This window comes from Dendrobates tinctorius, unplaced genomic scaffold, assembly GCF_039654945.1.
Source record: "Dendrobates tinctorius isolate UK_male_01 unplaced genomic scaffold, ASM3965494v1 ptg000086l, whole genome shotgun sequence".
Lineage (NCBI taxonomy): Eukaryota > Metazoa > Chordata > Amphibia > Anura > Dendrobatidae > Dendrobates > Dendrobates tinctorius.
The window spans coordinates 570,284-596,200 of record NW_027361754.1 but is presented as its reverse complement, the minus strand read 5'-3'; the positions used below and the strand labels follow the sequence as shown (position 1 = coordinate 596,200).

Sequence of the window (25,917 nt, the reverse complement as noted above, 5' to 3'; positions counted from 1 at the left end):
CATGTTGCCTTTTGAGAGCCCCTAATGTACCTAAAACAGTGAAACCCCCCCACAAATGACCCCAGTTTGGAAACTAGACCCCCTAAGGAACTTATCTAGATGTGTGGTGAGCACTTTGAACCCCCAAGGGCTTCACAGAAGTTTATAATGCCCGGGCATGAAAATAAAAAAATCGTATTTTTTCCACAAACATGATCAATTAGTCCCCAATTTTTTTATTTTCCCGAGGTTAACAGGAGAAATTGAACTCCAAAAGTTGTTGTCCAATTTGTCCTGAGTACGCTGACACCCCATATGTGGGAGAAAACTACTGTATGGGCACACGTCGGGGCTCGGAAGGGAAGTAGTGACGTTTTGGAATGCAGACTTTGATGGAATGGTCTGCGGGTGTCATGTGCGTTTGGAGAGCCCCTGATGTACCTAAACTATTGAAACTCCCCACAAGTGACCACATTTTGGACACTAGACCCCCCATGGAACTTATCTAGATGTGTGGTGAGCACTTTGAACCCCCAAGTGCTTCACAGAAGTTTATAACACCCGGGCGTGAAAATAAAAAAATCATTTTTTTCCACAAAAATGATATTTTTGCCCCCAATTTTTTATTTTCCTAAGGGTAACAGGAGAAATTGGACCCCAAAAGTTGTTTTGCAATTTGTCCTGAGTAGGCTGATACCCTACATGTGGGGGTAAAACACTGTTTGGGCGCATGGCAGAGCTTGGAAGGGAAGGAGCACCATTTGACTTTTTCAACTCAGAATTGGCTGGAATTGAGATCAGACGCCATGTTGTATTTGGAGAGCACCTGATGTGCCCAAACAGTGGAAACCCACAATTCTAACTCCAACCCTAACCCCAACACACCCCTAACCCTAATCTCAGCCCTAACCCTAGCCCTAACCTAACCCTAGCCGTGGCCCTAATGGCCCTAGCCCTGGCCCTAGCCCTAACCCTAATGGGAAAATGGAAATAAATACATTTTTTTTATTTTATTATTTTTCCCTAACTAAGGGGGTGATAACGGGGGGTTTGATTTACTATTTATGGCGGTTTTTATGTTTAGCAGCTGTCATTCGCTAAAAGACGCTTTTTATTGTAAAAATAGTTTTTGCATCACCACATATTGAGAGCTATAATTTTTCCGTATTTTGACCCACCGAGTCATGTGAGGTCTTATTTTTTGCGGGACGAGTTGACGTTTTTATTGGTACCATTTTCGGGCACATGACATTTTTTGATCGCTTTTTATTCCGATTTTTGGGACGCAGAATGAACAAAAACCAGCGTTTCATGAATTTCTTTTGGGGGGGTGCGTTTACACCATTCCACGTGCGGTAAAATTGATAAAGCCCTTTTATTCTTCGGGTCAGTACGGTTACAGCGATACCTCATTTAGGTCTTTTTTTATGTTTTGTCGGTTTTATGCAATGAAAGCTATTTTATATAAAAAATAATTATTTTTGCATCGCTTTATTCTGCGAGCTATAACTTTTTTTTTTTCTCTAATGACGCTGTCTGGCGGCTCGTTTTTTGCGGGACAAGATGACGTTTTCAGCGGTACCATGGATATTTATATGCGTCTTTTTGATCGCGCGTTATTGCACTTTTTGTTTGGCGATATGATAAATCGTTATTTTTTGCTTCGTTTTTTATTTTTTAAGGGATTTCCTAAAGGGGTTAACTAATGGGACAGTTTTATAGGGCAGGTCGTTACGGATGCGGCGCTACCTAATATGTGTACTTTTATTGTTTTTTTTTTTTTTATTTCCAAAAAATAGATTTATTGGGGGAAATATTTTTTTTTTTTTTCTAATTTATTTGGCGATTTTTTAAAAAAATTATTTTAACACTTTTTTTTTTTAAACTTTATTACATAGTCCCAGGTGGGACATCACTGTCCTGTGACAGATCGCTCATCTGTCACATCACAGATCACTGTGACAGATCAGCGATCTGTCACAGGCACTGCTGCAGACTTCCTCATGCCTGCGCTCTGCAGGCACTGAGGAAGCCAGCTCCCTGCAGGCCCCCGAAGGCCCCTGTCGCCATCTTATATTCGGGGGCCTGCAGGGAAGGAGCCCCCCGCAGCAGCGCTGCACATTGCGCTGCCGTGGGGGGCTCAGGGAAGCACGGAGGGAGCCCCCTCCCTGCAGATGCTTCCCTTTAACCCCCGGTACACCGCGATCATGTTTGATCGCGGTGTGCAAGGGGTTAACGTGTCGGGGGCGGTCCCTTACCGCCCCTGACACATTGTGCCGGGTGTCAGCTGTGATAATTAGCTAACACCCGGCCGCGATCAGCGGTGCTCACCACATGGGCATCGCTGAGACGTACTATCCTGTCCATGGGCATAGGGGCATAGTACGTCTGATGTCAGGAAGGGGGCCTTTGACACATGGCGATATCGCTGGCGATATCGCTAAAGCGTCACCGATTTTGTGGCACAGCAGCGATATCACTAGCGATATCGCTACATGTGACACTCACCTCCGACCGGCTCCCCCGCTGGTTAGGCCTGTTTCACACTTCCGTTTTTTCAAATCCGTCAAAATCCGTTGGTTTCCGTAAAAAAACGGAACCGCCATTTTTTTTTGCAGGATCCGTTTTTGTCCCATAGCGGTTACCGCGGATCCGTCAAAAAACGGATCCGTTTTTTTAAAAACGGATCCGTTTGCATCCGTTTCCGTAAAAAAAAACGGAAACGGATCCGTTTGGCGGACACAAAAACGGAAGTGTGAAACAGGCCTTATCGGTGATCTCGCGAGAACTTCCTGGGCCGTTTTCTCGTCGTCGGCTTCCTGCTAGCACCGATGAGCGAGCCATGGACGCGGGCGGAAGAAGTCATCATCGCTGCGTCTGAAAGGTAACTATCGACCACTGCTGCACCGCTAGTGAGATCTGCCTGTTTGGCAGCTCACTAGCGACCATTTATCGATGCACTAGCGATCTTGACCGGGTCGTATCGTGGTCGGGATCGCTGGTGCATCGCTAAATGTAACTGGGCCTTTAGATTTATATAAAGTAGAAACACTGAAGTATATCTTCAGACGAGGACACCAGCGAACCATCTGAGCTGCGGATCTGAAGTATCGTACCAGACGTATTGTGTTGGTGCACCAGGAAGGCCAAAAATTTACTTGCCTGGTTTCCCATTTCAAAATAGGACTGACGGGTAAAGAATAATTTACGTTTAGACTTGGTGTCTGTGTATTGGGTATATAACCTTTGAGAAGCTAGCCACTCAAGTCTGCTTCCGTTGCTCTGATTAGATATGTATGCAGCCTCTGAATCTTTCAGTCGTTGCTTCATCTCGTCATCCTCCCTTGAGGTTACCCTTTTAATATAAGAAACTAGCTGAGGAGCCCGGCGCTGCCCGGGCATAGTAACTAACTACGGTTAGTTTTAACAAATTATAATGAATATACAGTGGGGCAAAAAAGTATTTAGTCAGTCAGCAATAGTGCAAGTTCCACCACTTAAAAAGATGAGAGGCGTCTGTAATTTTCATCATAGGTAGACCTCAACTATGGGAGACAAACTGAGAAAAAAAAATCCAGAAAATCACATTGTCTGTTTTTTTTTTCATTTTATTTGCATATTATGGTGGAAAATAAGTATTTGGTCAGAAACAAAATTTCATCTCAATACTTTGTGATATATCCTTTGTTGGCAATGACAGAGGTCAAACGTTTTCTGTAAGTCTTCACAAGGTTGCCACACACTGTTGTTGGTATGTTGGCCCATTCCTCCATGCAGATCTCCTCTAGAGCAGTGATGTTTTTGGCTTTTCGCTTGGCAACACGGACTTTCAACTCCCTCCAAAGGTTTTCTATAGGGTTGAGATCTGGAGACTGGCTAGGCCACTCCAGGACCTTGAAATGCTTCTTACGAAGCCACTCCTTCGTTGCCCTGGCGGTGTGCTTTGGATCATTGTCATGTTGAAAGACCCAACCACGTTTCATCTTCAATGCCCTTGCTGATGGAAGGAGGTTTGCACTCAAAATCTCACGATACATGGCCCCATTCATTCTTTCATGTACCCGGATCAGTCGTCCTGGCCCCTTTGCAGAGAAACAGCCCCAAAGCATGATGTTTCCACCACCATGCTTTACAGTAGGTATGGTGTTTGATGGATGCAACTCAGTATTCTTTTTCCTCCAAACACGACAAGTTGTGTTTCTACCAAACAGTTCCAGTTTGGTTTCATCAGACCATAGGACATTCTCCCAAAACTCCTCTGGATCATCCAAATGCTCTCTAGCAAACTTCAGACGGGCCCGGACATGTACAGGCTTAAGCAGTGGGACACGTCTGGCACTGCAGGATCTGAGTCCATGGTGGCGTAGTGTGTTACTTATGGTAGGCCTTGTTACATTGGTCCCAGCTCTCTGCAGTTCATTCACTAGGTCCCCCCGCGTGGTTCTGGGTTTTTTGCTCTCCGTTCTTGTGATCATTCTGACCCCACGGGGTGGGATTTTGCATGGAGCACCAGATCGAGGGAGATTATCAGCGGTCTTGTATGTCTTCCATTTTCTAATTATTGCTCCCACAGTTGATTTCTTCACTCCAAGCTGGTTGGCTATTGCAGATTCAGTCTTCCCAGCCTGGTGCAGGGCTACAATTTTGTTTCTGGTGTCCTTTGACAGCTCTTTGGTCTTCACCATAGTGGAGTTTGGAGTCAGACTGTTTGAGGGTGTGCACAGGTGTCTTTTTATACTGATAACAAGTTTAAACAGGTGCCATTACTACAGGTAATGAGTGGAGGAAAGAGGAGACTCTTAAAGAAGAAGTTACAGGTCTGTGAGAGCCAGAAATCTTGATTGCTTGTTTCTGACCAAATACTTATTTTCCACCATAATATGCAAATAAAATGAAAAAAAAACAGACAATGTGATTTTCTGGATTTTTTTTTCTCAGTTTGTCTCCCATAGTTGAGGTCTACCTATGATGTAAATTACAGACGCCTCTCATCTTTTTAGGTGGTGGAACTTGCACTATTGCTGACTGACTAAATACTTTTTTGCCCCACTGTGTATGTATGTATGTGTGTGTGTATATATATATATATATATATATATATATATATATATAGCTGAGTGTAGAGCCCCGCCCACTCCGCATAGCCACATTCACTATAATATCCCACATCATCCTGTCAGCCAGAGCCACCGGACTACTACCCCTAATATCCCACATCATCCCGTCAGCCAGAGCCACTGGACTACTACCCCTAATATCCCACATTGTCCCGTCAGCCAGAGCCACCGGATTACTACCCCTAATATTCCACATCGTCCCGTCAGCCAGGGACACCAGACAACTACCACTAATATCCCACATCGTCCTGTCACAGACGCCGGATTACTCCCCCTAATATCCCACATCATCACGGCAGCCAGAGCCACCGGACTACTCCCCCTAATATCCCACATCATTCCGTCAGCCAGAGCCACTGGACTACTACCACTAATATCTCACATCATCCCGTCAGCCATGGACACCAGACAACTACCACTAATATCCCACATCATCCCATCAGCCAGGGACACCAGACAACTACCACTAATATCCCACATCATCCCATCAGCCAGGGACACCAGACAACTACCACTAATATCCCACATCATCCGTCACAGATGCCGGACTACTCCCCCTAATATCCCACATAATCCCGTCAGCCAGGGACACCAGACAACTACCACTAATATCCCACATCATCTCGTCACAGACGCCGGACTACTCACCCTAATATCCCACATCATCCCGTCAGCCAGAGCCACCGGATTACTACCCCAAATATCCCACATCATCCCGTCAGCCAAGGACCCCAGACTACTCCCCCCTAATATCCCACATCATCTCGTCAGCCAAGGACACCAGACTACTCCCCCTAATATCCCACATCATCCCGTCAGCCAGAGCCACTGGACTACTACCCCAAATATCCCACATCATCCCGTCAGCCAGGGACACCAGACTACTCCCCCCTAATATCCCACATCATCCCGTCACAGACGCCGGGCTACCCATAATATCCCACATCATCCCGTCTGCCAGAGCCACCGGACTACTACCACTAATATCCCACTGTCATCCCGTCAGCCAGAGCCACCGGACTACTACCACTAATATCCCACTGTCATCCCGTCAGCCAGAGCCACCAGACTACTACCACTAATATCCCACATCATCCCATCAGCCAGAGCCACCAGACTACTACCCCTAATATCCCACATCATCCCGTCAGCCTGGGGTCAGAACCAGAACGCTGAGTGGAACGGTCCTAACTTCCATACCGGGGATGCCTTTAAGAGAGGCCTGGGGTCAGAACCAGAGCGCTGAGTGGATTTGTCCTGACTTCCATACCAATGATCCCTTTAATAGAAGCCTGGGGTGAGAATCAGCGCTGAGGGATTTACCCTAACTTCCATACCGGAGATCCCTTTAAGAGAGGCCTGGGGTCAGTACCAAAGCGCAGAGTGGATTTGCCCTCACTTCCATACCAGGGATCCCTTTAAGAGAGACTGGGATCAGAACCAGAGCGCTCAGTGGATTTGCCGTGACTTGCATACCAATGATCCCTTTAATAGAACCCTGGGGTCAGAATCAGAACGTTGAGGGATTTGCCCTAACTTCCATACAGGAGATCCCTTTAAGAGAGCCTGGGGTCAGAACCAAAGTGCTGGATGGATTTGCCCTGATTTCCATACAGGAGATGCCTTTAAGAAAGTCCTGGGGTCAGTACCAAAGCGCAGAGTTTATTTGCCCTAACTTACATACCGTAGATCCCTTTAAAAAGGCCTGGGGTCAGTACCAAAGCGCAGAGTGGATTTGCCCTAACTTCCATGCCAATGATCCCTCTAAGAGACCCTGGGGTCAGAACCACAGAGCTGAGTGGAACGGTCCTAACTTCCATACCAGGGATCCCTTTAAGAGAGGCCTGGGGTCAAAACCAAAGCCCTGGATGGATTTCCTCTGACTTCCAAACCAATGATCCCTTTAAGAGGAAAGATGTGCCTACGGGATGGAGGATGTGTGATCGGGATATGGGCAGGGAAGGGGGGGATTCATTTCTGTCATGTGCTCTGCTCCTTTCAGGGGGGCAGACAATGGCTGGGACCTTATGTTCCTGAAGATGCTAGATTTTCTCTTCACCCATGACAGCACACCTGAGAGAGGGATCCTCCCCGCCAGGACAGGAAACTACTGAAATATAAGGGGCGGCACCTCTCCCCCGCTTCAGTTGGGTTCCTGTCCTGGTAAGGAATCCCTCTGACAGCGGCGGTGCCTGTCATTTGTGAAAGATCCCAGACCCATCCCGGCACGGGAAAAACAGGGCTCAGCTGTAGCGCCTGCCGTCGGGCCTCTGGAAGCGCAGTCCCCGTAGCTTCCCTCGGGCTCCGGGTTCGTGCGGGCGGTGACTCCTGCCAGCTGGAGGCTCCACCGCGCCTCCCTCCCCTTGCGCGTGCCCGCGGTCTCGCTCCCTCAGAGCGCCTGGCGAGGGAGAGCCGCGGGCGTCTTCTGGCCACTGATGTCAGCGGCGCAGGGCATCATGGGAGCGCGCCAACTGTCGTCAGCTAGGTGACGGCAACATGGCGCCTGGTGTGACGCCGGACGGCTTTTTCTGAAGGAAGAGGCCGTGGTCGGCCGGCGGTCGCAGGGGGGAGGGGAGAAGACGCCCACCAGGATCGAGGCATGGCGGACGGGTAACCATGGGGTCAGAGCAGGAACGATTGCTGTCTTCGCAGCCCTCCGCTCGCAAGCATGGCAGCCGTTCAAGCAGCAGTCGCCCCAGCCGCAGGTCGGGGGACTCCTCAAGATCCAGAGAGCACAGATCGCGTGCTCCTACACAGCCTCTGAGTCCGGTACTCTTGGTTACGGGTGGTGAGTGATCTTCGTGAATGTTAGCCAGTTGTTAATAGGGGTCTTCTTTGTATGTTTAAATTCCTTAGGGAAAACCTAAGAAAGCAGGGAGTAAGAAGAATAATAGGGATTGTGCCATATGTAAAAGCCCCCTAGCAAGAGACTGGCAAAAGGACCTTTGCGCCAGCTGCATCCAGCGAACCATGGCAGAAGAAGCGCCTAGTTTCGCAACCAACCTTAGATCGGTCATTAGGTCGGAGATGGAAGGCTCGCTTAAAGCACTGTTAAAAAAAGGGAAAAAGAGTAGGAAGAATCCCCCTAGTTCTACCTCACACTCTTCCTCGGCCGTATCTCAGGCCGAACACGCATCCTCCTCCTACTCCTCAGACAGCGACACGGGTGGCAAACCGTGTTTCCCGGTAGAAGACACGGATGCTCTCCTCAAGGCTATCAGGGTGACAATGGGCCTACAGGAGGAAAAAACAGCTAAGTCCCTGGAGGACGTCTTGTTTGGGGGACTACAAGAGAGGAAGAAGCGGACCTTTCCAGTCAATGAAAAGGTCCAGGCACTTAGCTCGGGTTTCCTCCACTCTTTCGATATCAGGGGCTCTTCCCTCCTCCTCTAAGAGGCGGTATCCCTTTGAGCATAAGGATACAGAAATATTGGACAAAGTCCCAAAGATTGACGCAGCGGTGTCCAGGTCATCCAAGAAGTCGGCTCTGCCCTTGGAAGACTCGCGTGCTTAGGGACCCGCTAGATTCCTACTTAAAGCCCCCGTTACACACTGCGATATCGCTAGCAATATCGCTGTAAAGTCACCGATTTTGTGACGTAACAGCGATATTTCTAGCGATATCGCTACATGTGATACTTGCCTCCGACCGGCTCCCCCGCTGGTCGCGCGAGAAGGTCCTGGTTCATTTCTCGTCGTCAGCTTCCTGCGGCGCTTCCTGCTGTGACGACGAGCGACGCGTGGATGCGGGCGGGAGGACGTCAGGATCGCCGCATCTGACAGGTAAGTAGCGACCCCCGACCCCTGCGATGTCGCTGGCGAGATCTGCCTGTGTGGCAGCTCACTAGCGACCACTTAGCGATGCACCAGCGATCCATATCGTTGTCGGGATCGCTGGTGCATCGCTATGTGTGACGGTACCCTAAGACATGCATGGGAAGCAGCTGCAGGAGGTTTGAAGCCTGCAATAGCTGGCACCTGCACGGCACGTTCCCTAATGATTTGGCTGCAGCAATTAGAAGAGAGACCAGCGTCAAAAGTCTCAAGAGAAAAAATACTGGCAGATATGTATCTTCTCCATGGGGCAGCAGCTTTTTTGGCGGACACCTCTGCTGACTCTGAGGTTGACACCTAGGGCGGCAGGATTATCAAACGCCGCCAGACGCGCGTTGTGGCTTAAGGGCTGTCCAGGTGATCTACAGTCTAAAGCTAAACTGTGCTCTCTCCCATGCAATGGTCGGTTTTTATTCTGGAAAAACCTAGATGACATCTTGGAGAAAGCAAGTGGCAGAAAGAAAGGCTTCCCCAGGTTTCCGGCAGATCAGAGGAGGCCGCCCTTTCGGAGAGGAAAATTCAACAGGGGCCGTCCTCCGGCAGATAGAAGAAGATGGGAAGACAAAAGGAAAAAGGAGTCCGGATTTATGTTTGGTGGAGGCACCTCCACTTCAAAGAAATCCCCACAATGACGCCAGTATTCCGGTAGGGGGGAGACTGGCGCTCTTTTCTCAGGCTTGGGAAGACATCTCTTCCAATATCTGGATCTTAAGCATCATAAGAGAAGGCCTGAAGATCCCTTTTTTACGCCAGCCGAAAACAGCGTTTGTCATTACCATTATCAGAAAGGCAATAGAAGAACAGTTGGCCTTAGAATCAGAAATCCTGACCCTGCTAGACAAGCAGGTTCTTTCCGAAGTCCCGAGCATACAGGAGGGAACATGGTTCTACTCGCCCCTCTTCCTGATAAAAAAAACCAGACCAGTGGTTCAGAACAAGCATAAACCTCAGAGGCCTCAATCAGTGGATAAAAAATCAGACCTTCAAGATGGAATCGGTAGCTACAGCCATAAAACTGCTGCATCACGATTATTTTATGGCCGTAGTCGATTTAAAGGATGCATACTATCACATCCTCATCCACCCAGATTATCAAAAATATTTAAGAGTGGCTCTCTATATCCAGGGCATTCTCAGGCATTTTCAATTCAGAGCCCTTCCATTTGGCATATCCATAGCCCCGAGAGTTTTTACCAAAGTCGTAGCGGAAATGACAGCCTTCCTCCGAATTCACGACAAAATCATAATACCCTATCTGGACGATTTCCTAATAGTGGGCAGCTCAGAAGACCACTCTACGGTACAGTTGAGACGGTGATGACTAATATCTACGGCAGAACATGGAATAAATTCCTGCAGTTCCTAGGTAAGCCATTAGCGCAAGAGCCCCCAATTAGCGCCATCTTGGAGTTTTTACAATCAGGATTACAGGTGGGGCTAGTGGTAAATACTCTGAAAGTTCAAGTATCCGCACTGGGCGCGCTTTATAACTGCAATTTGACAGCAAACAGATGGGTAGCTAGATTTATTAAATCCTGCCATAGGTCTAGACCTATCCCAATACCTAGAATAGCCCCTTGGGATCTAAACCTGGTACTAGAGGCCCTTACAAAAGAACCATATGAGCCTATTCAACAACTGCCCATAAAATATCTTACCCTAAAAACGATTATTTTAGTGGCCCTTACATCGGCCCGTAGAGTAAGTGACTTGCAGGCTCTCTCAGTAAATCCACTCTATACACAAATTTTTCAGGACAGGGTGGTATTAAAAACAGACCCTGCTTATCTACCTAAGGTAGTATCAGATTTTCATCGAAGTCAGGAGATTGTCCTTCCATCCTTTTGCGAAAATCAAAAAAATCCAGGGGAGGAAAAATTCCACAATTTGGACGTTAAGAGAGCCCTGGTAGAATATATAACTGTCACTAGCCAGTGGAGGAGGTCCCAGTCCCTATTTGTAGCCTTTCAGGGTGCCAGAAAGGGCTATGGAGTATGAAAAGGGACTATTGCCAGATGGATTAGGGAGGCCATTAGTATAGCCTACTCAGTAAGTGGTGTTCCGATTCCTGACGGCATCAAGGCTCATTCCACCAGAGCCGTGGCAACCTCCTGGGCGGAAAAGGCAGAGGTATCGATTGATCAAATTTGTAAGGCTGCTACCTGGGCCTCCCCTTCAACCTTATTATTCTGACCACACTGCTGCTATTTAGATGACGGGGTAACTGACTGTTTCTCCTGCCTACACTTATATGGGGTGACGTATTCAGCTTGTCTAAATTTCCGTTTTTGGATTTTGTGCATGTATTATGTTTAGCTGTCTCCTTGCCCTTTGGGCTCTATGAACAATTCATATGGTGTTTGTCAGTGTTAAATCCCTGCACCTATGTCTTTATAAAACAGGGACTTTATTCTCCCACAGTATCTGATTGTTTGGCTCCATGTTCGCTACATTTACTTGGAGATATCCTTCTTTGTGTAATACTTAGCATTAGTGGTCAGGTGTTACATTATTGAATATTGAGCATGATATTTTGTCATTTGCTGGAGAGTTCATGAATGATCCTAGTTGGGTCTTTTAAACGTTTTTAAATGTGTGTTGATTTCTGGCTTGTGAATAATAAAATATATTTATATTTTGTACTTATTGGTCTCTGTGTGGTGGTCCTATTCTATTGCATGGTCTTTTTTTCTTTAATTTGATTCCTGTTTATGTCATGCAAGTGATCCCCCAGTGATTATATATTTGACTTAAATTCTTGTGATGGCGCCCGCTTGCTTCCTTTTGAATTTAAACATGTCTGAACTGTTACTTATTAAGTTTTTTGTGTGCCGTATCTCTGTGATTTAAGGGCATAAAAATTCAAAGTTGGAAAATTGTGAAATTTTCAAAATTTTTGCCAAATTTCCATTTTTTTCACAAATAAACGCAAGTTATATGAATGAAATTTTACCACTAACATGAAGTACAATATGTCACGAGAAAACAATGTCAGAATCACCAGGATCCATGGAAACGTTCCAGAGTTATTACCTCATAAAGGGACAGTGGTCAGAATTGTAAAAATTGGCCGGGTCATTAACATGCAAACCACCCTTGGGGGTAAAGGTGTTAATGTCCATGAAGTGTGCCCGCTGTTTCTGGAGTTCCATAGAGAAATCCGGAAAAATTGAGATTGTAGCATTGTTAAACTTAATAGGGCTTTTTTGCCGTGCCAAACATAGAATAGTATCCCTGTCCTTGCAATTGAGGAGACGTGCCAGGAAGGGTCTAGGTGGAGCACCCGGGGGAAGAGGTTTTGTAGGGACCCTGTGAGCCCTTTCCATGGAGAACATAGGAGAGAATTCATCCCCCAGAGAAGCTTCAAGCCAGCCTTCTAAAAATTGCTCAGGTTGCTAACCTTCTGAGCGCTTCGGCAGACCAATGATTCGGATATTGTTCTGACGTAGTCTTTCTAGATCGTCTGCTTTTTGTTTCCAGGCGTTTATGGAGCCAGCTGCTTTTGTCAACTTGGCTTCCATAGGCGCAATAGTGTCTTAATAATAATAATAAATTTTATTTCTATAGCACCGACATATTCTGCAGCACTTTACATTTCAGAGGGGATTTGTACAGACGATAGACATTAGAGCATAACAGTAATCACATAGATCATAACAGATACCTAGAGGAATGAGGGCCCTGCTCGCAAGCTTACAATCTATGAGGAAAGAGGTAGACACGAAAGGTGGGTGGTAACAGTTGCCCTGATTGTATGGACCAGCCATAATGTTAAGTGTGTAACCGTACAGACACAGAGGGCTAATGGATGCATAAAGCATGTGGGAACATGATGCGGGGAACCTGGTTATGGTAAAACTTTTGGCTGTGCCACGCAGGGATAGATTAGGTTAATGTGTTGAGGCGGTAGGGCAGTCTGAATAAATGCGTTTTCAGGGCACGCTTAAAATTGTAGGGATTGGGGACTAATCTTATTGACCTGGGAAGTGCATTCCAAAGTATTGGCGCAGCACGTGTATAGTCTTGGAGACCGGAGTGGGAGGTTCTGATTATTGAGGATGCTAACCTCAGGTCATCAGTGTTAGGAGTGGTGGAAGGCACTAAAAAAAATAAATAATTAAAGTGCCTTCGCCACTCGGGGTCCACCGTGCGGCAGGTGATATGACCGCTGCTAGAGAGGCAGAGCACTATGGCAATAAAGTGCATGGGGTTAACTGCACCCAGAGTGCACTGAAGCAAGCTCTGTTAAGGACACAGAGCCGCAACCTTAACCCCTTCACGACCAATGACGCCACATAGGCATCATGAAACCTGGTTCAAATCTGACCAGTGACGCCTATGTGGCGTCATGACTTCAAAGCCCCCCTGCGGGTCGGGTGACCGGGGTCACTGAAAGGTCACCCGACCCGCAGATACAGGGGGCTGTGTAATTCACCACAGGGGGCGTGGCTTCGCCCCCACGTGGCTACGATCGCTCTGATTGGCTGTTAAAAGTGAAACAGCCAATCAGAGCGATAGTAATATTTCATCAATGAAAATTGATGAAATATTACAATCCAGCCATGTCCGACGCTGCTGTAGCATTGGACATGGCTGGAGACACTGATTCCACCCCCCCCCCACCGGCGATCGCCCCCCCCCCGCAACTGAATGACAGCGGCGATCTGCCGCCGCTGTCATCATCTGCCCCCCTCCCATTCCCTCTGCTCCCCGCCAGCCTCCAATCCCCCCCTCACCCCCCCGGTACCTCCTGAGTCCCCCCGTCTCTCCCGGTGTCCCTCGGGTCCGGATGATGGGCGCCGCCATCTTTGAAAATGGCGGGCGCATGCGCAGTGCGCCCGCCCGAGTCTGCCGGCTGCAGATTCCATTCTTTCATTTTGATCACTCTCACAGTGATCAAAATGAAAGAAAAAGTAAATAAACCCCCCCGATTATCACCCCCATAGGTAGGCAGCACTAATAAAATAAAGAAAATATTTTTATTTTTCCATTAGGGTTAGGGTTGAAAAGAGGGTTAGGGTTGAAAATCGGGTTAGGGTTAAAAAGGACAAACTCAGGACAAACTGTACAACAACTTTTGGGGTCCAATTTATCCTGCTACCCTTGTGAAAAAAAAAATTGCTGGCTAAAAATCATTTTTTTGAGGGAAAAAAAAATATTTTTTTTCACGTCTCTGCGTTATAAATTCTGTGAAGCACTTGGGGGTTCAAGGTGCTCACCACACATCTAGATAAGTTCCTTAGGGGGTCTAGTTTCCAAAATGGGGTCACTTGTGGGGGGGTTCCACAGTTTAGGTACATCAGGGGTTCTGCAAATGTAACATGATGCCCGCAGACCATTCCATCAAAGTCAGCATTTCATAATGTCACTACTTCCCTTCCGAGCCCCGACGTGTACCCAAACAGTGGTCCCCACCCACATATGAGGTATCAGCGTACTCAGGACAAACTGGACAACAACTTTTGGGGCCAATTTATCCTGCTACCCCTGTGAAAAAAAAATTGCTGGCTAAAAATCATTTTTTTTTTGTGGAAAAAAAAATATTTTTTATTTTCACGGCTCTGCGTTATAAACTTCTGTGAAGCGCTTGGGGGTTCAAGGTGCTCACCACACATCTAGATAAGTTCTTTGGGGGGGTCTAGTCTCCAAAATGGGGTCACTTGTGGGGGGGTTCCACAGTTTAGGTACATCAGGGGCTCTGCAAATGTAACATGATGCCCGCAGACCATTCCATCAAAGTCAGCATTTCATAATGTCACTACTTCCCTTCCGAGCCCCGACGTGTGCCCAAACAGTGGTTCCCCCCCACATGTGGGGTACCAGCGTACTCAGGACAAACTGGACAATAAATTTTGGGGTCTAATTTATCCTGGTACCCTTGTGAAAATAAAAAATTGCGCACTAAAAAATAATATTTTGAGGGAAAAATATTTTTTTTTATTTTCACGGCTCTGCGTCATAAACTTTTGTGAAGCACTTGAGGGTTCAAGGTGCTCACTACACATCTAGATAAGTTCCTTAGGGGGTCTAGTTTCCAAAATGGGGTCATTTGTGGGGGAGCTCCAATGTTTAGGCACACAGGGGCTCTCCAAACACGACATGGTGTCCGCTAACGATTGGAAGTAATTTGCATTTCAAAAAGTCAAATGGCGCTCCTTCCCTTCTGAGCCCTGCCGTGTGCCCAAACAGTGGTTCCCCCCCACATATGGGGTACCAGCGTACTCAGGACAAACTGGACAACAAGATTTGTGGTCCAATTTTTCCTGTTAGCCTTGTGAAAATTAAAAATAGTGTGCTAAATATCATTTTTGAGGAAAAAAAATTATTTTTTATTTTCACTGCTCTGTGTTATAAACTTTTGTGAAGCACTTGGGGGTTCAAAGTGCTCCCTACACATCTAGATAAGTTCCTTAGGAGGTCTAGTTTCCAAAATGGGGTCACTTGTGGGGGAGCTCCAATGTTTATGTGCACAGGGGCTCTCCAAATGCGACATGGTGTCCGATAACGATTGGAGCTAATTTTCCATTCAAAAAGTCAAATGGTGCTCCTTGCCTTCCGGGCCATGCCGTGCACCCAAACACTGGTTTATGACCACATATGAGGTATCTGTGCACTCAGGAGAAATTGCTCAACAAATTTTAGGATCCATTTTATCCTGTTGCCCATGTGAAAATGAAAAAACTGAGGCTAAAAGAAAATTTTTGTGAAAAAAAAGTATTTTTTTTTTTTTTACAGATCAATTTGTGAAGTACCTGGGGGTTCAAAGTGATCACTATGCATCTAGATAAGTTCCTTGGGGGGTCTAGTTTCCAAAATGGGGTCACTTGTGGAGGAGCTCCAATGTTTATGCACACAGGGGCTCTCCAAACACGACATGGCAACCGCTAAATATTCCAGCATATTTTCCATTCAAAAAGTCAAATGGCGCTCCTTCCCTTCTGAGCCGTGCCGTGCGCCCAAACAGTGGTTTATGACCACATATGAGGTATCGTTGTACTCAGGAGAAATTGCCCAACAAATTTTAGGATCCATTTTATCCTGTTTCCCATGTGAAAATGAAAAAATTGATGCTAAAAGAAAATTTTTGTTGGAAAAATTAAAATGTCCATTTTTTCTTTCCACATTGCTTTAGTTCCTGTGAAACACCTGAAGGGTTAATAATCTTCTTGAATGTAGTTTTGAGTAGCTTGAGGGGTGCAGTTTTTAGAATGGTGTAACTTTTGGGTATTTTCTGCCATATAGACCCCTCAAAGTGACTTCAAATGTGAGGTGGTCCCTAAAAAAAAAATGGTTTTGTAAATTTTATTGTAAAAATGAGAAATCGCTGGTCAACTTTTAACCCTTATAACTTCCTAACAAAAAAATATTTTGTTTCCAAAATTGTGCTGATGTAAAGTAGACATATGGGAAATGTTATTTATTAACTATTTTGTGTCACATAACCCTCTGGTTTAACAGAATAAAAATTTGAAAATTGCAAAATTTTCTACATTTTCACCAAATTTCTGATTTTTTGACAAATAAACGCAAAAATTATCAACCTAAATTTAACACTAACATGAAGCCCAATATGTCACGAAAAAACAATCTCAGAATCGCTAGGATCCGTTGAAGCGTTCCTGAGTTATTACCTCATAAAGGGACACTGGTCAGAATTGCAAAAAATGGCCTGGTCATTAAGGTCAAAATAGGCTGGGTCATGAAGGGGTTAAAGTACACAAAAACGCTGTGTCTGTTTAAGCCACAGAACAACAGCGACACGGTAATAAAGGGTCACTGGAGCAGCCTTAAATGTCAGAACTACTCCGACAAGACCTACCGTGAAAAGAGGTGCGAGACGTCGCAACTGCAAACGCTTGAGGAACTGCAATTGCAGCGCGGTGTGAACGGAGCCTCAGCGGAGACACCGCGATAACGCTGGCGCGATGCAGGACGCTGGCTGCTGAGACAGGAATAGCTGGAGCGCGCTGGCGCTGCTACTGGCGGCTGCCCAGTCACTCACACAATCGTATTATCAGAGGGAAGAGGTTTCTTAATAAGTCAGTCACCAGTCCAAGCATCCGTCACCATACATACAGCAGCAGTATGAAAATACCAGCGCATGGCATAGCGGTCATGCGCACTTTTTATAGCGTACGGGACCTGCCAGAAATCTCCAGAGCCCTGAGCTAACTGACTGGCACAAGGTAGAGGCATCGGTGTAACGATCGGTGAGGAATATGATCCTGGCTGCAGCATTCAAGACAGATTGGAGAGGGGAGAGTTTGGTAAGAGGGAGACCGATTAGAAGGGAGTTACAATAGTCGAGATGAGAATGAATAAGAGAAACAGTAAGAGTTTTTGCGGAGTCAAAGGTAAGAAAAGGTCGAATTCTAGAAATGTTTTTGAGGTGGAGATGACAAGAGCGAGCCAGTGATCGAATGTGGGGGCATAGGAGAGCTCAGAATCAAGTATGACCCCAAGACAGCGGGCATGTTGCTGGGGAGTAATAGTGGAGCCACACACAGAAATGGCAATGTCGGGTATAGGTACATTAGTAGCGGGAGGAAACACCAGGAGTTCAGTCTTAGACAGGTTCAGTTTCAGATATAGTGAGGACATGATGTTAGACACAGCGTTTAGGCAATCGCCGGTGCTTTCTAAAAAGGCTGGCGTGATGTCAGGAGAAGAAGTGTATAATTGGGTGTCATCAGCATAGAGATGGTACTGGAAACCAAATCTACTGATTGTTTGACCAATAGGGGCAGTGTACAAGGAGAAGAGGAGGGGGCCTAGTACCTTCTATATGAGACACTCGTGTTTCAACTTCTGTAATGCGCCCCCTTCATGGTCTGCATGTCCTGCCGAAGACACTCCACCTCCGTGTGCACATCCTTTATTTTTCCAGTCAGGGATGTTCTGGTTAAGGATATGGCCTGCATTAACTGTTCGGATGCCTGTTTAAGAGTCAATTCTTCCTGTTCACCTCCCTCCTCACCCTCAGAGGGACGGTTTTTACGCTGAGCCTGTGAGGGATTATTTCTGAGGGACAGTGCACTATCAGAGGAATCAGTTCTGGTAAATTCCTTTAATTTGCTGGCTTCGCCTGATCTCCTTGCATGCTGATGCGGATAACTGTGTTTTTTTCAGCATTTTTTCACCGTCCATTTATTTCAATGGGTGAAAAATACTGAACAAATGCTGAAAGCAGTGACATGCTCCATTGTACAAAAAAGCACGCAAAGCTCAAAATCCTGATGACAAAAAAACAAGCTGTATGAATGAGATTTCCCTTTTCCAATATTTTTATTTTTAACAAGGGTATAGAGGGGGGGGGGAGTGGAGGGGATGGGGGGGGGGAGCTGATGTAAGGGTAGGGCAGTAAACATAACAACAAACATAAATTTGCAAAGCAGCAACAATTTGACCCAAGTAAAGCAAGGGACGCAGCCCTTGAAAAAATAGCATTGTAAACAACAAACTATGGTATACAGAGTAGAAGCAAACAGTGCTATGATAGAACATGACTTTGACCTTAACATTATAAAGACCAATATAAGATAATACAGAGGCCAAGAATAATTAAATATAAATGCTAATCAGGTAAGTGATGGAGGGAAAGATTGATCCCATTTGTGCCACTTTCTGTAGAATTGGCCGAAACTATTGTTGGACAGAGCGAACTTAAGTTCGAGGTCTCTGTGTTGTGTAATTAGTTTGACAATGAAGTCAACATCAGGTAAAGTATGACTTTTCCAGTGAAAGGCGATGGCATTTTTGGCGACCATGCAAATATGTATAACAATTCGTTGAAGAGAATTATCTAAGGCAGAGGTATTCAGAGAGAGCAGGGCTAATTGTGGTGTGAAGGTAAATGGTGAACCAGAGAGTTTGGTGATTATAGAGGAAATTCCTGACCAAAAGGTAACAACAGTAGGGCAGCTCCAGAAAATGTGTAATAAATCCCCCTTACAGCCGCATTTTCTCCAACAAAGTGGGGAGTTGGAGACATCTATGTGAGCTAGTCTAGATGGTGTATAGTACCATCTGGTGTATACCTTGAAGTGTGATTCCAGGAGAGGCATAGATATTGTAGACCGGTTGGATAATGAAAATGTTTCCTCCCATTCATCTGCAGAGGTAGTGAGGTTGAGAGATTTCTCCCAAGTGAGCATATGGGCGCTTTTTGTAAGAGACAAGTCTTTGTTGAAACAATCATAAATAAATTTATGTCCCCAGAAGATTTGGTGATGCAGGTTAACCAAAATTTTTAGAGACGCCTCTGTAAATCTAGGTTAATTACTTAAGAATAATTTGATATGTTCTCTTAGTAACAAATATTCATGGAAGAAAGAAGAAGGCACTTTGAAGTTATTCTTTATTAAACTGAAACTCAAGTAGTTGGGGCCATTGAAGATGTCACCTATTGTATTTATTTTGAAGTCAGCCCAGTGAGGGGGTGTAGTTTTTCCCAAGAATGTATAGACATGGGTTAAAGGTAGTCTATACAGCGTGGACATTTTTTGGCTACGGCCATCTAATCTAGAGATTTTACACCAGGCCAAGGAAATTGCCTGAAATATCGGGTGAGAGTGGTTATTTGTAGTCAGATGAATGAGATTTCGGAAATTTCAAAGACTTTGCTGGTACTGTAAAACGCAGCTGATAATTTTCATAAAAAGCACAAAAAAATGTGCTGCAAAAACGCTCAATGTGAACTTAACCTAAGGGCCCCGTCACACATAGCGATCTCGCTAGCGAGATCGCTGCTGAATCACAAGTTTTGTGACACAACAGCGATCTCACCAGCGAGATCGCTGTGTGTGACAGCGCTCAGCGACCGGCCCCCCTGCCGGTATCGCTGATCGCTGCAAGAAACCTCTGGACATTTTTTTCGTCGCTGATCTCCCATTGGCCAGCACGTATAGCTGCGTGTGACAGGCGGGAGACCAGCGATCAGCTGGTAACTAGCGTACACATCGGGTATCCAAGGGACGCGCGTCCCTCGGATACCCGATGTGTACGCTAGTTACCAGCGAGTTACAGGTGCCGCCGCCGCCTCACGCTGGGGACCAGGAGCCGCGGAGTGTGTACCTTAAGTTTGCCGCCGCACGCTGGGGACCAGGAGGCAGCAGGACGCTGCCAGGAGAGGCCAGGGATGCAGGCGCGCCCTCTGCTGGTTGAGGACTGGAACAGCAGGCACACTTGTCCGCTGCTCCCAGGCTCGCTCCTCATCTCGGCATCGGCGTGCTGATCGCTGGTGAAGCTGTCTGTGTGACAGCTCACCAGCGATCACATAGCAACTTACCAGCGATCCTGACACGTTGATATCGTTGTCGGGATCGCTGGTAAGTCGCTATGTGTGACTCCAGCTTAATACCCGAGGTGCTTTACTTCCTCACAGTTATCGTCTCTGTCTCTCTATCATCTCTTTCTCTCTCTATAATACGGGAGGTATCTTCTTGGTTACGTTCAGTCTTTTCTCCACATTTCCCGTCCTTTTCAGTGGATTTAGGATGCTCTTGTCTTCTTTCAGCACTTGTTGGGCAGTCGGGATCAGTCCTCGGTGCAGCTGTGGGTCTCTTACAACCGCAAACCAATGCAATCTGCGCAGTTTATAACCAGGCATCCGATCACAGTAAGTCTCCCATGTGTCCGGGTTTTACACTTATGGGATATTCCATAAAATTCCTTTATAATCTGTCATTTGATGTTCCAGAAATATAACAATATAAAAGGAAAGTATGTTCCTCTTTCCTGTGCAGGAATACTACATCACTGACGTCTCCGAGGATCAGGTGTTTGCATGTGTCAAGCAAAGCAACAATGTAACGAACCTGTACATATCGGAGGTGGAGGGTCTGCGCTTCTCCATGTCCCTGGAGAACATCTTGTATTTTAATCCTGGAGCCGGGAAGGAAACGCTGATTAGGTACCGGGACATTCGATCCCAAGGACCATGCGAGCCGCTCGGCCCCGCTACGATCTACCCTTCACCTTAAGCAGTCAATGAAGTAGAGCTAATGTCTCGACCTACTCAAACCTCCACTTGCTTTTGTTTACATCTTGTAGTTAACTAGTACTACCATTCACAGAGCTGAGGTTTTGTTGCAGTGGCACAGAGTTACTCATGCTGCTGATTGTAACTTTGTCTATAGGTTTCTGGAGAACGAACCGTTTGCCGACATTCACCGTGTGAAAGGCGTGAGGGGAGTGTATATTGCCAACACCCTCACGGGGCCTCTGTCCAAGGAGAATGTGGCCTCTGTCATTACTTTTGACAAAGGAGGGACATGGGAGTATCTGCTGGCCCCGGGGTATAGTGGTTTTGGGGACACTGCTCGCTGCATGGTGAGTTGTCACAGTGTATCAGGTCATTATATACATTGTGTCCTCCGCCCTGCACCGATACACAAGTGTTTCAGACTCGCTCCTATTGCAGAACTCCAAGGAATGTCATCTACACCTGGCGCAGCCGCTCAGTCAGGTGACCGCGCAAGGACGGGTCATGCCCATCGTCTCCAAGGAGTCAGCGCCAGGGTTAATAGCGGCCACGGGTAAGAGCGTTACAGGCTTTAGTGATCAGAGATTTTACAGCCTTTTTTAATTTTTTTATTTTGTTGAGTTACTAAAATAATTAATCTGTGTTTTTTGGGGTTTTTTTGCGCATTACACATAATTGTTCATTGTTCTTGTCTTTTTAGGTTCAGTGGGCAAAGATTCAATCCGTAAAATTAACCTGTACGTGTCCAGCACTGCCGGGGTGAGGTGGAGAGAGGTAATGTCATCTCCTGGTTTTCTCCTTCTCTCTCTCCTTCCTCGCTGCTTATTCCTCATTATGTCACATTTTTGCAGTCTCTCCTAGGATCACATTTTTGCACTTGGGGCGACCACGGCGGTGTGTTGGTGGCGATTGCACAAGGAGTAGAAACCAACCAGTTAAAGTACGAGATGATTCGTGGGGTCCATCGTTCACGTAAAAGGTTTTTTGTAGCGTTGATTTTTCCTTTTCTCTCTTGATTTTTCAGGTACAGTACAAATGAAGGGGAAACCTTTAAAACCTTTAACTTTTCTGACATCTCGCTGGTTGTGTATGGATTACTGACGGAGCCGGGGGAGAAGAGCACCGTGTTCACCATCTTTGGCTCCTATGTCCATAAGGGGCACAGCTGGGTGATTTTACAGGTCAACGCCAGCGATGTTCTTGGTGAGGACCGCTGTCTGCAGAGCGATGGATTTTCGTTCTTTGTATAAGGTCCTGAGTTTTCCACTGAGCTGTTGGCCTCTATTAAGGGGATATATTGCCAAACTTATCACTATGGATATGAGATGGGAAAATACTTTGTGATTTGCTGGGGTCCAAACACTGATCCTGAGAACAGGGTGATAAAGTTGCCCCGTTGGAATGGAGTGCTGGTCACGTAAAGCTGTATGAGATCATTTATTTGTTGTCTGTGGCGATGCTAGAGAAAGAAAGCTGTGCGCATCCGTGGCCACCACTCCATTCTAATGGACATTTCAGGGTCCCGATTTTGGGATTATTGAAGTCCCACCCACAACGATCAGAAATGTATCCCCTATCCTGTGGATAGGTCTGGACTTCTAATGTTGGGAATAACTCATTTAGTGGTCGCTAATGTGCCAGTCGGGGGCTGGAAAAATCTCATCACTTTTTTCAACCATCAAACAGAATGTTCCGAGTTGATTGGACCATTCCCTGCATCTTGAATTCATTGCGCTTTGATTTTTGTCTTTTTTTTTCTGCAATCTTCCCCACCTCTCTATTCTTGTTCTTGGGCTATTGAGGGCAATAACTGCCCCTCCTATAAGACCATGAGGTTGTTAGTACCACAGCACAAAGCTTCTGTTATAAGGCTTTTGCAGTATACACTTTTTTTTTTTTTTCTTTGCAACTGTTTCCTAGATTGGATTGATGCCACGCCGTCCTTCTAGACTGTGGCCACTCCTGTGCAAATGTGGCCCGGACGCTGCAGGTTATATTTATTTCAATTTAATGGAGCTTTATAAAAAGGCAGCCGAGAGCAGGTAAAGGGTTAAAAATAAATAAAATAGGAGTTTACATTTGCCTTTTCGCTCTCCTGCTGCTCCGGCACCGCCATTCTTGTGCTCCCTGCCAATCTCTCTGTCAGTTACATGACCGGTCTCAGCCAGTAATTGGCTTTGGAGGACACGTGAATGATGTATGGCGTGTGATCGAGGGGAGACGGGCAGAGCAGCGGAGTATTGAAAGAGTGAGTGTAAGGGTTTTTATTTAATTGAACCCATTCCCTACTTTTGGCTAAATTTATGTATACACTAGAAATACTTTTTAAGGATAAATGTATTTGGTGCATAGAGAAATCTTCAGGATCAGGGTTTATTATAATTACTGATGGGTCTCATGCAAAAAAATGGAGTGCAGTATGACTGACGTGCGGCAGTGTCTCAAAAATAGTTCTCAACCAGATTAACAGCACAGTCCTGACAGTCCGGCAATGAGGATGATGGTGATGTCACCATTGTCCTCTGCTGCCATCGCTTGGTCCGGGGCTGCCATCGCGGGGCTGCCATCGCTTGGTCCGGGGCTGCCATCGTTTGGTCCGGGGCTGCCATACTTCTGTTACAGCGCTGTTACCAGGACTTCTCCATAGTTGTCAGGAGCCTCCAGCTGCGGGTCGGAGCCGGTGTGTGTCCTGGACACATCTGATGTGGAATGTCCGATAGTCCGGCACCACAGCTGGGCCACGTCTTCACTGCCTCTCTCTTCGTTTTCCAGGCGTCCCCTGTACTGACAATGACTATAAGCTCTGGTCTCCGTCCGATGAACGAGGCAGCGAGTGTCTGCTGGGAAGCAAAACCGTTTTCAAGAGGCGAACCCCGCACGCCACCTGCTTCAACGGCGAAGACTTCGACCGGCCGATTACAACCTCCAACTGCTCATGTACTAGACAAGACTTTGAGTGGTAGGGAGCGTTCTGTAGGGATTTACCACCGCTGTTAGATTGTTGCGGGGAGTAATTGGTGGGCGACGTGTTCGCTGGATAGCGGAGACAGTCAGCAATTGCTGCCATTTTAAGTAACCTGTTAGATCACTTATCTCCAAAACTGTGACTTCAACTGCTGCCAAACTACATCCCCCAGCATGCGCTGAGAGTCAGCCCGTTGCTCTGGATGATTTCTCCTGTGCTGCAGGCGGTTGTAACTCTCCGACATCTCCCTTAGCTGGTGTCCTTTATCTTGCCAGTGATTACGGCTTTAAGCTGAATCAAGATCTCCGCTCTGAAGTTTGTGTTCCTGACCCCGAGTTTGCAGGAAGCCTCTACCTCATCCCCTCGCCGTGTCCAGTGGGAACCACGTACAAGAGAACCCGAGGGTGAGCGCATCTCATGGGGTATTGGGCTTGGCTGACGCTGTGCACACCCCTCTGTATCATATCTATTTCAGGCCTTAAAGCCCAGGCATTACAATTTCATTACATTTTTTCTACTTTTACTGATTTTCTCTTTTTACTTAATGGCACTAAAGTAATTCTTTTGTTCTTAAAATTTTTTGCTTACGACGTCCATTTTTTGGCTTGAAAATTTACATAATGTGGCGCAATTTGCAAAAAAAAAAAAATTAAAAAATTACAACTTTTTGTTCCTTTTAATCACCAGCCCGTCATATCTGTATTTTCTCATATTTTATTCAGTTTTTTTTTACAAAAAAAAGTGTCAGGGCTGAGAAAAGTAGATGTAGCAACAGACTCGCTGTGATGAGCCGTAGATTTCATGTCCACACAACCCAAAAATGCGACAGATCTTTTAAGATAATGCACGGAATACATATTTGTGATTAAGTCCTGTCCGCTCTACTTTAAATTAGGCATCTATATATATAAAAATACATTTTTTTTTTTTAAAGATCTCTGCTTGCTGCCACATACAGGCTGACAAGCCATCCTGTCCTTGCACAGTGTTACGTTTGCGTCCGTCCTCCGGGTCTCGTGATCTGTGCGGACCGAGCTCTTATGACGGTTGGTTCAGTGACAGATGTCACAGTTCACACCTGTGTGACTACTGGGTTTATATTTTGGGATTTGTGCTTGGTATCAGAGATATTGCCTTATATTACTACACGTCTTGACAGTCAGCTCCTCGGTTTAGTTACCGCAGGATTTCTGGAGACACGTGTTCTGGAGGAGACGTGGCGGCTCGGCTGGACGGAGAGGACGTCCCGTGTCCCGTGGGAGGTAATTGACATCCAGATTTACTCTCCATTAGGCTTGTCACAAGTTCCCCCCCCAGAACGCGACTGCACATTACACCCAATCACTGTGTAACCAAACGTTCTACAACTTTCTAACATATTTTATATTTCATTTTCTTATAATTTTTAACATTTCTGGTGTCAGCGAATAGAAACATCGCTCACATTCAGTGCCTACATAGGTTTCATACTTCTTACAGCTCAGGGTTTGTTACAAATGTGTCCAGTCCACATCATGGACTGTGCACGGATATAGTTTCCAGCACTGACTGTAACAAACCATGTAACAAAACCTCAGTTGTGAAAAGTCTTTGCCGTATAGTCTCAGCAGCAAATAGAAATCCTAAAATTGTTAAAGAATTTAAATGCAAAGAATATTCGAAAGTTTCAGAATGTTACATTTCCTTGAAATGAAATAAGGCTCCGATAACTGTATGTACTGCCCCTTTAATTTGCCTTGTATATGGGAGACCCCGGAGAACATTGTTTCTGTCGTCACATCTGATGAGGGTCTCTCATGTCCCTTCTGTGCTTCATCCTAAAGAGGAGAATGAGTTTGTTTTGTACGCCATGAGGAATGCCATCTACCGACATGACCTGTCCTCTGGGGTCAGCGAGGAGCTGCCACTGAAGGGTCTGCGGGGGGCTGTAGCTTTGGACTTCGACTATGAAAGTAATTGTTTATATTGGGCCGACGTCACCCTGGACATCATACAGGTAACGCCAACCCTAGAGCTGCGCCAGTATGTGTGATACCAGC

At 46.2% G+C, this 25,917-nt stretch overlaps 1 protein-coding gene across 2 annotated transcripts in view; it reads left to right on the top strand.

Annotated features, from left to right (window-relative positions):
* The window catches only part of SORL1 (sortilin related receptor 1), a 134,918-nt gene that overhangs the window by 48,709 nt on the left and 60,292 nt on the right, over window positions 1-25,917 (top strand). For both annotated transcript variants that reach the window (XR_012234008.1, XM_073584849.1), the window contains exons 7-17: window positions 20,446-20,547; window positions 20,675-20,841; window positions 21,068-21,260; window positions 21,352-21,466; window positions 21,614-21,687; window positions 21,765-21,853; window positions 21,938-22,116; window positions 23,686-23,872; window positions 24,154-24,282; window positions 25,055-25,140; window positions 25,702-25,874. Coding sequence is in view for 1 of the 2 variants with exons in the window: in XM_073584849.1 (XP_073440950.1) it covers window positions 20,446-20,547; window positions 20,675-20,841; window positions 21,068-21,260; window positions 21,352-21,466; window positions 21,614-21,687; window positions 21,765-21,853; window positions 21,938-22,116; window positions 23,686-23,872; window positions 24,154-24,282; window positions 25,055-25,140; window positions 25,702-25,874 (1,494 nt within the window). In the remaining variant the exon portion in view is untranslated. The remainder of the gene's footprint in view (window positions 1-20,445; window positions 20,548-20,674; window positions 20,842-21,067; window positions 21,261-21,351; window positions 21,467-21,613; window positions 21,688-21,764; window positions 21,854-21,937; window positions 22,117-23,685; window positions 23,873-24,153; window positions 24,283-25,054; window positions 25,141-25,701; window positions 25,875-25,917) is intronic.